Source organism: Pungitius pungitius, chromosome 6, assembly GCF_949316345.1.
Source record: "Pungitius pungitius chromosome 6, fPunPun2.1, whole genome shotgun sequence".
NCBI lineage: Eukaryota > Metazoa > Chordata > Actinopteri > Perciformes > Gasterosteidae > Pungitius > Pungitius pungitius.
Window position 1 is genome coordinate 8,016,952 of NC_084905.1, and position 12,459 is coordinate 8,029,410.

Genomic DNA, 12,459 nt, shown 5'->3' on the forward strand with positions numbered 1-12,459 from the left:
CTTTTGTACTCATGAAACGTCATCAGTCGCAGCCCGAGTACTGTTCCAAGTCCCCATCTGGCCGAGAACGGAATAGACATGTATAGAAAGGCTAGATGGCTCAAGGCGGAGTCAGCTGTGTCGTCACTTGGCGGCCATCTTGGGTCAGGAGACTGCCCTGCTGTGGACGAAAGGTGAGCGACATACGCCAACTAAAATGCTCGTAACTTGCTGAATTCGTGACGGATTTACAAACTATTTGGTTTATTACAAACTTTATTAACGTGGCTATGATTTGTGCTGATGCCGATGTTTAAATTGTAGCTTCACGTTATGAGAAACGCTTAACATTGCAGCGTAGCTGTGTGTTTCATGGCTGCCCTCTACTCTAAAGTGATACACACAGTCGACATTTTCAATTATTAACAGGTTTCGTGAGACCAACAACGTTTCTTGACAACCTAATCTTTTGTCTAAATGTCATTTTGTGGATGTGGTTGTATTTATTTGCTGGCTAGCAGTGAAGAGGTCGTAAGTGAGTCACCAAGCAATTGTAAATTGGTGGGAGAGGCAGGGTTAATCTTTCGTTTCAACATAGCTTTGAGTTACACGTGATTTCCAAGTGGTTTGGTTTCTTAAAAACATCTTTACATTTGGATTACTTTGTTGTTTTTTTTCTGAGACAACATTACAAGATTGGCTACATATATTTGCATACATGCAGTACATAGAATCAAAATGATAATATGTTTTATACTGTATTTTAGTCCATACCCTCAGTGTTGAAGGAAATAAAGATGCAAGGTTAACAATCATTTATATCTGACTACTATTTCTCCCATTTGTAAGGTTTCCCAAATGTAGCGAGCGCCGGAGACAGTGGGAGCGTTCCCTGAGAAGGGAAGGTTTTGTGGCTAATGACAGAACACTGCTCTGCAGCGAACACTTCAGAAATGAAGATTTTGACAGGACAGGGCAGACTATCGGATTCAAAGCTGGAGCTGTTCCATCTGTCTTCAACTTCCCTGCTCATCTTCAGACGGTACGTGTACAATTGGCCAACTAGATTACAAGGTGTTAAAGATGGATGCATCGATATTTAAATGTGATTTAATGTCACACTTTCTGCAAGTTTAGCAATACATAAAGTGTATTACAGATCAATTGAATATTTAACTATTTTTTCGGGAAAAGAGCAATGCCTTTGCAAGGGTAAGGAGGGCCAAGAAGAACATGAAGGCTCTTCTGGAGGCCAAAAAGATAAGGCCAAATATGGGGTTGTCACTCTGATGTTGGATGCGATGGCCATAAAGAAGCATGTTCAGTACGATCCACAGTCACAAACCATGTCTGGTTTTGTGGACATGGGGGATCGTATAAATCAAGGTGACATAGCTTCAGAGGCTCTTGTGTTTCTGGTCGTTGGGCTCCAAGGTTACTGGAAGGCTCCAATTGGTTACTATTTGACTAAGAGCCTAACCCCGGAAACGCAGAGTGTCTTAGTTGTGCATGCTCTGGAAGAGCTTCATCAGCGCCAGATCTTGTGACCTTAAGGCAACACCATGTGAGCCCTTGAAGACACATTTCCCCCATCCAAGAACCCGTGACAAGGTTTTTGTTATGATGGACGCTTGCCACATGTTGAAGCTGACGCGCAATATTTTGGAGGTACGTGCCTCTCTGGTTGACCATATTCAGTTGTTTATGTTTTAATTGTATGAAATCTGTGATCACATAATTGTGGAGAATATGCAGATTTACATTGCATGTTTGCGAGCCGTTAAAAACTATGGTTATTCTGCAGGCATACAGCCCAATTTTAAGCGTCACTGGCACCATCAATTGGAAGTACATCGTTCATCTCAACGATGTCCAAAAAAAAAGTGGCCTGCATGCTGCAAATAGGGTCACTGATAAACATGTTTACTTTGGTAATCAGAAGATGAAGCTATGTTTTTATGATGATTTGCTTTGTGTTTTTATCCTGGTGCTGATGTTTGGATCTTGTAGCGCTAATTTTCTCCTCATTTGTGTATTTTATCTCAATCAAGGTCTCCCTGGCTGCTCAGGCCCTCAGTAATTCCGTGGCAGTGGCCCTCCGCACCTTGCAGGATCTGAAGGAATATGCAGTGTTCCAAGATTGTGAGGCTACAGCAGAATTTATCGAGGTAATAAAGCAAGAGATCTGCATCACAATCCAAAGTCATTTCCAAATATTCTACTGTTCTTATGAACATTTGAGTGATTAATTGCTTTAATCCTGTTGGAATTTATGGCATTTATTACAGGTGACAGATTCCAGATTTTAAGATTTCACAAAAACATGACCACACAACACTTGTAGATCTACTATTTTGGTTGTTAATGTGTACAGAATATATAATTGGTGTATCAGTATCAAAAAAGTATCCTCAAGTCTAGCAATATGCAAGCACATATGTACAGTATGAGCTTTTTGTACTTACCGCAACTCATAATTAGCCCAGGAACACCCCCCATCTCAGGTTTAAATATCAAATTATTCAGACTTAGATGTATACTATGATACGTTAAACTCAGTTAAGGTGATGATTTCAGTGCTTCCAGTCACTTAAGATATTTGTTTATAGATAACGGACAGGCTGTTCGATATCTTGAACAGCCGCAATCCCAGAGCCAGAGGGTTCAAAGCCCCACTTGGTTCTCGGAACTGGACAAGCACCAGGGAGTTCTTGTCAAGAGCCAGGGCTTACTTGCTCGCTTTGAGGATGGGAGATGGCACACCCCTCTACCGTACAAAGAGGTCTTTAAAAAAAAAAGAGAATGTTCTGTTGGTGATGCACTGATACCCCCCCCGACACAAGTACAACTATTTAACTTTTGAGTAGTCACCAATATCCACTACAGATTCTTAATTATAATGTAATAATCATAATGAGACTTTATATTTGAATACCAATGGCTCATCACTACGGGTTTCAGTGCATCCCTAGTCTATGAGGTTGTCCGGATATCTAATTCTCTGCTATCTTCTGCATCATGTTCAGATGCTCTGTCCTCCTCCTGTCTGCATCGCGTTCAAAAGATGCTCTGTCCTGTCTGAGTTCATGAGATGCCCCACTCTTCAAGTGGTACGTATTATTTTATAATTCATATGATAATGTATTTACTTGTCTGTGAATTAGTCTCTGTTGCGATTCTCTTCTTTGTTTTTGAAGGTTGCTCTCTGTCCTCGGCTTTGTCATAAACATTGACACATTGATGGCGATGATTCCCGTGCTCCTCGAAGGACAGCGATATGTCCTGACGTACCGATTCAGCCAGGACCACTTGGAGCTTCTTTTCAACTCCATCAGAGCATCCGGTAGAGTTCATATTTACCAGCCACATAAAGTGTCAGCATATGCTCTTATAGCTTTCACATATACAGTATCTGGAGTTGTCAGAAAAACTATTTAGAGTATTTAGAATGTCTGTGTGTTTGCATAAATATTGTTCTGAAGGTGGCTGGAATAACAACCCTAACGCCAGCCATTTCAAGTACATTTTCCGGAAGCTGATAGCCAGGTGTGGGGTTGTTAAACCAAGCAGCAAAGGCAATGTGACAGCACAGGATGACACAGAGTCCCTACCAGCTGATCAGTCTGCTGTTCAGTCCTACCGCATAGACACATCTACCAACCTGTCGGCTGTAGACATGTCCTCTGCAGAATGAGAAGATCTCCCTTCCCCGTTTGCATACATTCCTGCCCTTGTACAAGACCACAGCTATCTTCCCAAGAAGTTTGATGGTCTTGTGGAAAATGTGCTTGTGTACATTTCAGGTAGAGTTAGACTTTATAGTAGATTTAGCCTATAACTAATTCATTTCCCCATGCTTATTAATTAAAAAAAGTCATTATAATGTGAATCTGTCCACCATTGATTTCAGGATTTGTGGTGCGACGCACACTAAAAAAGCTTTCCTGTGATGTCTGCCGGGCAAGCCTGTTGATGGATGCTGAATCTGCCAGTAAGGACCAGAGCTACCATCTGCTGACGCTGAAAAACAATGGAGGTCTTGTCATCCCATCAGCAGGCACCGTGAAGGTCGTCAGGGCAGCAGAGTGGGTTTTTCGGCAGGCAGTAGCAGATTCCAGGAGATCGCAACCCATCAAACTGTTGGAGGTCCTCTACATGGTGAGGAAGAGGATAGGTGGAGAGGATGTGTTTTTGCTCGGGGAGCACATCACTGACACGCGATATGGCATTGACAGTCACCACCATACACTCTTGACTCTGGTTGTGTCCCTCTTCTTCAAGCTAAGGCTGCACCACATTGCGAAAATGTCAACGCTTAGCTTGCAGAAAGACAGTGTGAGACAGAAGCTCACAAAAACTGTCCTTTTAAAAGGGCAGTAGCGCAAACTATTTGTGCACTTAAAGGATGGGTTTTCAACTGGTGGTCTGTTTAGTTTGCTACTCTTCTTTGATGTTTGCATGTGAATGAGTGGTGTATGAGTGTGTGCGTGAATGGGTGAATGTGGGGCTTTGTAAAGCGCTTTGGGCACCAAGACGGTGTAGAAAAGCGCTATGTAAGTTCAGACCATTTAAGAGAGAGGAGGAGAGGGAGGGAGCTGTATTGATTATATTGTATTGATGGAAAGAGTTTTGTGTCCAATTGTGTCTTAATGTTTTTTTTTTTTTTTTTGTGTTTTTTTTAAAAAGTTTTTTCTAATTGTGTGCTTTTGGACCTAAGTCAAAAAACCAAGACCCATCTCTTTTCTCTTTATTTTACAGAATGGCAACTTGAGACAGATTTATATTATACATACATTTACACATGTATTTAATATTGTTAATATTAGTAATAAACTAAATTGCACTATTTCATGTTTCATGTACCTTATAAATATTGACATTATTACTGTGTGTGTGTGTGTGTGTGTGTGTATGGGTATACCTAGTACTTTACCTGTCTAGTCTAATTAATATACTATTTTCTTAATAAACTCCGTGGCTATAATTTTTCACAAGTATGCAGTTAAATAGCCGCATCCCTGACGTTTGTGACACACCAAGCCGTTTGAAAATCGGTTGAAAATTGAGCAAAATAGTTATTTCAGCACTACATGCACAATAGACTTTAATGTTATAACCGGACGAGCGGTCCTGTCCTAAGATGGCCGCCGTGTGACGTCGTCGGGTCCCATTGGCTCTCAGCGCCGGTAAGCCATCTAGCCTTTCTATACATGTCTATGGAGAACGGTCATAATAACCGGATGTGACGCGCCCCGCCCATTTTACCGGGCATGAATCGCAGCAGGCTCGTCTGTTCTTGTGAGAGCCAAATATCCCAGAATGCATTTCACCTCAGCAACAGGCAACAACGACGGAGGAAAATAAACAACTTTATGTCGAAGTTTATAAATACTATTTTGTTCAAGTAACGTAATTTTATGACAAACTAATTCTTAAAGCAACTTGTGTTCTGCTCCGTGGATGGAGATGTGAGGTGTAGTTAACGGACCGTCAGACCCTCCAGCACCGGGCGGTCAGCTCATCTCAGAAAGCAGCCTGTTTTCGGCGAGTCTTCTGTGAAATGCTCCGCCGGTTTTCACGTCTCCGTAGTGGTTATAAATGAGATTTAACTACTATAACGAGTCTTCATACGTTTTAATGTGGTGTCAGAGACTGATGTTGTTCACCGGTTACGTCTGTTTGAGGACAGCGTTTAGATTCATAGCTTCATGTTTAAATATAACTTTAACGTATTGTTTGTAACCGCAGAGTGCAGCTTGTTTATTGTCCATCATTATGCATTAAAACTAACGATGTTTTAATTAATGAACACGAGGGGACCGTCATCGAGGCTCAAAAGAAGCTCTGAAGCTCTGAATTATAATAATAATGAATAAAATAATTCCACATATGAATTATTGTATAGTTCTCTGTAAGATCTTTGATGTGTGGTCAGCAGCTTGCTGTACGAGGACCACTATACTGATTATTAGCCTCTTGATGTTTGAGTAACAAGACAAACGGTAGGTGTGTGTGCATTCAAATATTTTAGTACAATAATTTTTTTTGTTACTGTATCCAACCTCCTACTCCTAAAATGATAAAGCTAATTATTTTATGACTGATTATATATATGGCGCTCAATATTATATATATATATATATATCATTTCAAATTAGATGAAAATGAGACAAAAGCTTGTTAATAGTAAAACATTTAAGTCAAAAACTAAATTAAAACGTATTAGCAAGACCAGCTGACGTGGTGAAGTCATCAAGACAGCTGCTGTTCCAATTGCGAAAATCTCCGTTCTCCGTTCTCCCGAACCTGCGAGTCACCTCGAACCTGAACGCAAGTCCGTTCTCGCCGTCTCAGGTATTGAGAAAGGGCCTGTGTGATTGTTAGTTACTGTTTGGGCAGGTGCCACTGTGTATGTTAGGTCCTGTCATTAGTGTATGAATGGGTGAATGTTCTGTAGTCTTAAAGCGCTTTGAGTGGTCAGAAGACTAGAAGAGCGCTGTACAAATCTATTTTACCAAGTCCATTTGGTTTAAAAAACAAACATTCTGTCTCCCACCCCCCCCCCCCCCCATTTCCATTATTTCAAAATAAAAGCCTCAATAATTATCTGTACCTCAACAATAGGTACACCACAATTTCTTTCAAATACTAGTGAAACTAGTACTTACTTCTACTGCTGCTGGTACCACTAGTACCACAATTACAACTATAACTAGTACTAAACCTTATATTACTTCAAAAGTGTTTTTCCTATTTCTATTCTTTCAGCAACGTTTGAATTAATTTCAGCTTTTATTATTTCTGTGTTTTCAAATTCATAGAAGCTTCTCCCATTTCTGTTTTTTTTTTTTACAATTCTTTCAAGTTCATTTCAGCTTTTCTCATTTCTGTATTTTGGATAAAATCGTCAGCTAAATGACATGTAATGTAAGTGAAGAACACAATAGTGATTCAGTCTCATTAGAGAGTTCTGCTTGGAGGCAGTCTGTGTGGCGCATGCTCAGTATCACACAGATGACAACCAATTGTGTTGGAGCAACAGCACAGCGTAGTTTGCATATAGTTCATATATGTACACCGCCCGGCCACATCAGCCCCATCATCAGTCTGCAAAGAGATCCTGAATCATGCCTGAGGTTGTGAAAGCGCCCAAGAAGGGCTCCAAGAAAGCCGTGTCCAAGGCCGTCAGCAAGAGCGGCAAGAAGAAGAGGAAGACCAGGAAGGAGAGCTACGCCATCTACGTGTACAAGGTGATGAAGCAGGTCCACCCCGACACCGGCATCTCCTCCAAGGCTATGGGCATCATGAACTCGTTCGTGAGCGACATCTTTGAGCGCATCGCCGGTGAGGCCTCTCGTCTGGCTCACTACAACAAGCGCTCCACCATCACCTCCAGGGAGATCCAGACCGCTGTCCGCCTGCTGCTGCCCGGCGAGCTGGCGAAGCACGCCGTGTCTGAGGGAACCAAGGCCGTGACCAAGTACACTAGCTCCAAGTAGACCTCATCTAGAACACCAACCCAACGGCTCTTTTAAGAGCCACCCACTTCTTCTAAAGTCCATTTCCTGATGTTTCATATAGCTGCAGGGCACACTATGAGTATTTTGTAATAATCTTAATTGCTAAACAGCGCATTGTTGCCTAATTGTATACAAGTAACAAACTTCTCCAAAGATCCTCATCAAAATAACTTTGAAGTCTATGTGAAATAGAGGAACCAGTATCTACTCCATAGACGAAAGAATTAAACCATTTAATGACTGAATCCCTTAAGGTGGACAAATAGTTTTCTCCCTATCAAATTTTTGTTTTCTAGTGAATGAGTAATTACTCATATCTGTACATTGTGAATACATAGACGCTATTATCTTATGTGGTTGTCTCCTTAGGCTTATTTTGGTGTTTTTGTGAGTTGAAGTACCTTAATTACTTGCTATAAAAGCAGGATGTCCTTTAATGAGGCTCTTATGTGGATCACTGGTGTACTGGTAATATCTTAAGATTAAACAGTGAAGTGGTCATTATGGGTGGATTGAACTGCTCTTTAAGAGCCTTTTTATACTGTTTTGAGTCTCTTTACGGGTTTCTTGCCTTCTGTGACTTATTAGCGAATACTGCTAAGTGTAAAGTTTGGTTTCATGTGATGTGTGAAACAAAAGATTGTAACTGTATAGTTTAAAGCTGCGCAGGATGAGCTACAATCCAGCGTACTGATATCTATCTAAACCACAGTCATGTTAAACATCAAGGATCACATCCTACTTTAGAGGAAATATACTTTGGATCTGATCTTTAAACTGAAAACTAGCTATCATTGTATTTGTATTAATGTGTCCAAGTCAAAATAACTTCTCAACTCCCTAAATGTGACCATGTAATGTGCCACTAAACTGTTATTGTAACATTGACATTTTCTAAAAAAAGACCACCATGGCTTGTCAGGATATTTGATGTTTAAAACTTGTAACTATTCATAATAAAACGTACTATTAGCAGAAGACCAGTTTCACAGTGAGCAGCACTGATGAACTGCAACATGACCACAATCAGTGTGTTTGCTGCTTCCAGAATAAGTTTTTTAAATACTGATCAACATCTGATGGTTGTTTTTACATTGAGACCCTGAACCAACACGTGGATCGGTTGGAAAACCACTTTTGCTGGAGATGTGATGCATTTTAAATACTTTTGTGAGAGAAATGAGTGTGAAAAGCCGCTGATCACTGCTGTCCTCTGCGCTGAGTAGGTGCGGTCTAGAGGCTCCTGAAACCAAACACGTGGATCATCGGAGCTCTACGTGACCTGAATATGAAGAGAAACTAGTCCGCTATCGACTCCTCCACCTTCAGCCTTTACAACCTGATGCACATTTAGTTTTTGGTCTTTAATCAGTGAAGAGAAAACACAAGTGACTCGACTTTCAAACTGCGGGAGGAGCTGCTGGCTGGGTTGAGTCTCCACGGTTCTCATGGTGTGTTTAAGTGCAGTCCGCAGTTTGAGCTCTTCATTAGTCTCACAACTCTCAAGTCCTCGACTACACGAACGGAACAACACCGGGACAAAATGGCAGAAGTAGCTCCAGCTCCAGCCGCCGCCGCGCCCAAAGCAGCCAAGAAGAAGGCGTCCAAGCCGAAGAAGGTCGGTCCCAGCGTCTCTGACCTCATCGTGAAAACTGTGGCCGCTTCCAAGGAGCGGAGCGGCGTCTCTGCTGCCGCCGTCAAGAAGGCTCTGACCGCCGGGGGATACGATGTGGACAAGAACAATGCCCGCGTCAAGACCGCCATCAAGAGCCTGGTGGCCAAGGGGACTCTGGTCCAGATCAAGGGGATCGGGGCCTCTGGCTCCTTCAAGATGAGCAAGACGACCGCCGACAAACCGGCAAAGAAAGCCGCTCCGAAAGCCAAGAAGCCCGCAGCGAAGAAACCCGCAGTGGCCAAAAAGCCCAAAGCAGCGGCAGTGAAGAAGGTTGTAGCCGCTAAGAAGTCACCGAAGAAGGCCACGAAACCCGCAGCTGCAAAGAAGGTAGCCAAGATCCCCAAGAAGGTGGCCAAGAGCCCCAAGAAGGTGGTGAAAAAGGCCCCCGCAGCCAAGAAAGTCCCCGTGAAGAAAGCTGCTAAACCCAAAGCCAAGAAAGCTGCACCCAAGAAGAAGTGAGCTCATCCTGAGGAAAAAGAAGCCAAGCTTCTATAAAAAGGCTCTTTTAAGAGCCACCAATCCTTCCTCAAAGAGCTGTTTTCTTTACTTAGGTTATTTAGAGAAGACTTTGAGTTTAAATTACATTTTACACTCACCCTAGGCTACACTAATCCATTGAGGGACATCCAATAACTTAAAGCATATACAGGAATAAAACGGATAAGTAAAAATACAATTTATGAATCTCCGATTAAAAGATGTATCTCTGCTTCTTTGTTTGCATACATCATGTGTGATGTAGCCTTTTGAGGATCTGATCGTTGTAGCTATATATAACTACATATGTGAACAGACAAATGCCACTGTTTCACCTCCAGTAGAAAGTCGATGTGACACACGGCATTAAGTGATCTGTTCATTCATCAATTCTTCCAAAGTACTATTTGTTCCATTTCGAAATGTTTAACCCTTCTGTTACTTTCAAATTGTCTAACACCTTTTACCATTGCGGACGATTTGACCCCAACCATTTAAACACTCAGAAATATATTATAAATATATCTTTCCCAGGTTATGTATTTTGTGCTAGTTTGTTGACAACATAAATAGCTCATTCAATTAAAAAAAAAAAGACACCCACCCCCTTAAACATCTGGAAATACCCGTTCAGCGACCATAAAGAAATATGCAGATCAGAACAAAATCTCATTTATTGACGTACCATTTAAAAGAGATCATTTTTATAATATATTTTTATAATATATTTCCAGTGTCAGCAGCCTAAAGGCTTGCTGTTGCTTCTCCTTTTGACCTGTACATTCCTGCCAAAAATAGCAACCCAAAGTAGGCCTGCAGGTCTTTCACATCCAAGTCTTTCCAACTCTCCCCATACACCCCTGCCCTCTAAATTTGTCATCTCAAGTTGATCTTTTTTGATTGATGGTGTCATGAAAAGCTCAAATGCTGATTTCATGTCATGGACATTACTGACAGCATATCTGTCGGAACCTGGAAGCATTCTAATGACATTAGAAGCACTAAGTCTACCTGTTGTTCATGTGGGGAGACGGACGATAAAAACTTTACATATTTGGAGGGCAGAGTGTTTGCTGGTGGTTGAGACAACAGGAGGGTCAACAATGAGGGTCTTATTCTCATCAGAAAAGGATGCCTCGTAATCAGGGTCCTCCACATTATCTTTTGTCTCAGACACATTCTCTTCTACGTCATGTGATAAAAAAGCTGTGACAAAACGTCATTGACAGAAAATCTTTAGAAGTCATTTTCAGTTGAGAGAGAGAGCAGAATAATTAAGCACCGAAATCACTTCAGAAGGCTGCTGGTCAGGTGGTCAGTCTCACTTTGTCTGTCTGGTTTTTATTTGACATTTGTGCATAGACCAAGAATCCACATTATAATATAAATATAATGAAAACTCCTTAAATATGGTGCAGTGGCAGCTGGTCCATAGCACATGGCACGACCTTGAGCAATATATATCTAGTAACATTTGTAAATTAGGAACTGTGCTCCAAATACAGACTTTTCCTGCATCCTCTCTGCATGTCTGCCTGTCTCAGCTGGGCTCGGGCAATGTCCCAAAGCGGCAGGTCTAGGAAGCACATTAGCTAATATCAGTGACATATAAAATACCTTCTTCCTTAGAAGAAGCTGTTGAAGAGCTGTGTGAGTGGCACTGCTCTCCACTCTGCTGTGTTTCAGCTGGTACGTGCAGTGTTTGTGTTTAAGCTGGGTGGAGTGTGTCATAATCTAGTGTGCTTGGGCCTGTACAGTGAGCCTCTCTTGCATTAATTTACATGGTGGAAGTAAAAACAGAAATATGGCAAAGTTCAATCAACAACAAACTTCTCCTTCGATAAGCCAGGAGAATGGCCTGAGTGGAAGCAGCGATTTGTGAGGTTTAAAACCACCTCCCACAGTCCAAAGACATGCTCTGGGGATTAGGTCGATTGCTGACTCTAAATTACCTTTAGGTGTGTGGATGGTTGTATGTAAATGTGTTTGCGATTGTGTTGTGGCTCTTGTATTTTGGCATTTGCGGGTGTTTTGTGGCTTTTGTATTTGTCTGAAACTTCTCTGCCACCGTAACTATGCCAGTTTTATTCAAATAGGAGACTATACCTGCTTGAATGATTTCCGTTAACGTCACCCTTTGTAAAAGAGAATATTGTTCATTATTTCAGAATAGCGGATCAGAGCTCTTTGTGTGAGTGGGTGGCTCTTAAAAGAGCCTTTGTGGTCCAGCTGGTGGTCTCCAGGTCTACTTTGACTTGGCGGGCTTCTCGGTCTTCTTGGGCAGAAGCACAGCCTGGATGTTGGGCAGTACGCCGCCCTGAGCGATGGTCACTCCGCCCAGCAGTTTGTTGAGCTCCTCGTCGTTGCGGACAGCCAGCTGCAGGTGACGCGGGATGATGCGGGTCTTCTTGTTGTCGCGTGCAGCGTTTCCAGCCAGCTCCAGGATCTCAGCGGTCAGATACTCCAGCACAGCCGCCAGGTAGACGGGGGCTCCTGCGCCGACACGCTGCGCATAGTTGCCTTTGCGCAGATGTCTGTGGACGCGACCGACTGGGAACTGGAGACCAGCACGAGAGGAGCGGGTCTTGGCCTTCGCTCTGGCTTTGCCACCGGTTTTGCCTCTGCCGCTCATTGTTGGATGATTCTGCAAATGAAAGTGCGGCTTCACAAGCCAAACCCACTTTTATATGTCCGCGGAGCGGGCGGGACGGCTCCTGACATGCGCACCAACCAGAGAAGAGGCTTCATGCACGAGCACACAGGGCGCCAGCCCCGAGTTTTGGTGCACAGTTTGAAATCATTTTCCAC

The 12,459-nt window shown here is 42.5% G+C and overlaps 4 protein-coding genes across 5 annotated transcripts; 3 read left to right on the forward strand and 1 right to left on the reverse strand.

The window, feature by feature from the left end:
* Positions 1 to 1,488: 1,488 nt before the first annotated feature.
* LOC119206920 (uncharacterized) lies at positions 1,489 to 4,827 on the forward strand. 2 transcript variants are annotated; one of them, XM_062562818.1, is made up of 5 exons: positions 1,489 to 1,647; positions 2,031 to 2,147; positions 2,589 to 2,641; positions 3,177 to 3,322; positions 3,890 to 4,827. In XM_062562818.1, exons 1-5 carry the CDS (start codon positions 1,489 to 1,491, stop codon positions 4,357 to 4,359), a joined length of 945 nt encoding a protein of 314 aa, XP_062418802.1. In that variant the 3' UTR covers positions 4,360 to 4,827. The 2 variants fall into 2 exon arrangements, 1 of the variants encoding a protein (XP_062418802.1); XR_009956617.1 differs by lacking the exons at positions 2,589 to 2,641; positions 3,890 to 4,827 and adding an exon at positions 3,006 to 3,089 and having other exon boundaries at positions 1,557 to 1,647; positions 1,784 to 2,147; positions 3,177 to 3,607.
* A 2,266-nt stretch (positions 4,828 to 7,093) lies between these two features.
* On the forward strand, positions 7,094 to 7,579 carry LOC119196125 (histone H2B 1/2-like). Its single transcript, XM_037451572.2, has one exon. It carries the CDS (start codon positions 7,107 to 7,109, stop codon positions 7,476 to 7,478), a length of 372 nt encoding a protein of 123 aa, XP_037307469.1. The 5' UTR covers positions 7,094 to 7,106; the 3' UTR covers positions 7,479 to 7,579.
* Positions 7,580 to 9,001: 1,422 nt separating this feature from the next.
* On the forward strand, positions 9,002 to 9,826 carry LOC119196160 (histone H1-like). Its single transcript, XM_037451644.2, has one exon. The coding sequence runs from the start codon at positions 9,043 to 9,045 to the stop codon at positions 9,631 to 9,633; it is 591 nt and encodes a 196-aa protein (XP_037307541.2). The 5' UTR covers positions 9,002 to 9,042; the 3' UTR covers positions 9,634 to 9,826.
* A 1,151-nt stretch (positions 9,827 to 10,977) lies between these two features.
* On the reverse strand, positions 10,978 to 12,290 carry LOC119196735 (histone H2A). Its single transcript, XM_037452695.2, has one exon. The coding sequence runs from the start codon at positions 12,281 to 12,283 to the stop codon at positions 11,897 to 11,899; it is 387 nt and encodes a 128-aa protein (XP_037308592.1). The 5' UTR covers positions 12,284 to 12,290; the 3' UTR covers positions 10,978 to 11,896.
* Positions 12,291 to 12,459: the final 169 nt, after the last annotated feature.

What these genes read in the sequence shown, in the direction of transcription:
- LOC119196735 (XM_037452695.2), bottom strand. Translation starts at nt 12,283, where the DNA reads ATGAGCGGCAGAGGCAAAACCGGTGGCAAAGCCAGAGCGAAGGCCAAG.
- LOC119196160 (XM_037451644.2), top strand. Translation starts at nt 9,043, where the DNA reads ATGGCAGAAGTAGCTCCAGCTCCAGCCGCCGCCGCGCCCAAAGCAGCC.
- LOC119196125 (XM_037451572.2), top strand. Translation starts at nt 7,107, where the DNA reads ATGCCTGAGGTTGTGAAAGCGCCCAAGAAGGGCTCCAAGAAAGCCGTG.
- LOC119206920 (XM_062562818.1), top strand. Translation starts at nt 1,489, where the DNA reads ATGCTCTGGAAGAGCTTCATCAGCGCCAGATCTTGTGACCTTAAGGCA. An exon ending in TGACGCGCAATATTTTGGAG is followed by an intron (nt 1,648 to 2,030) that starts GTACGTGCCTCT and finishes ATCTCAATCAAG; the next exon opens with GTCTCCCTGGCTGCTCAGGC. An exon ending in CGCAATCCCAGAGCCAGAGG is followed by an intron (nt 2,642 to 3,176) that starts GTTCAAAGCCCC and finishes TTGTTTTTGAAG; the next exon opens with GTTGCTCTCTGTCCTCGGCT.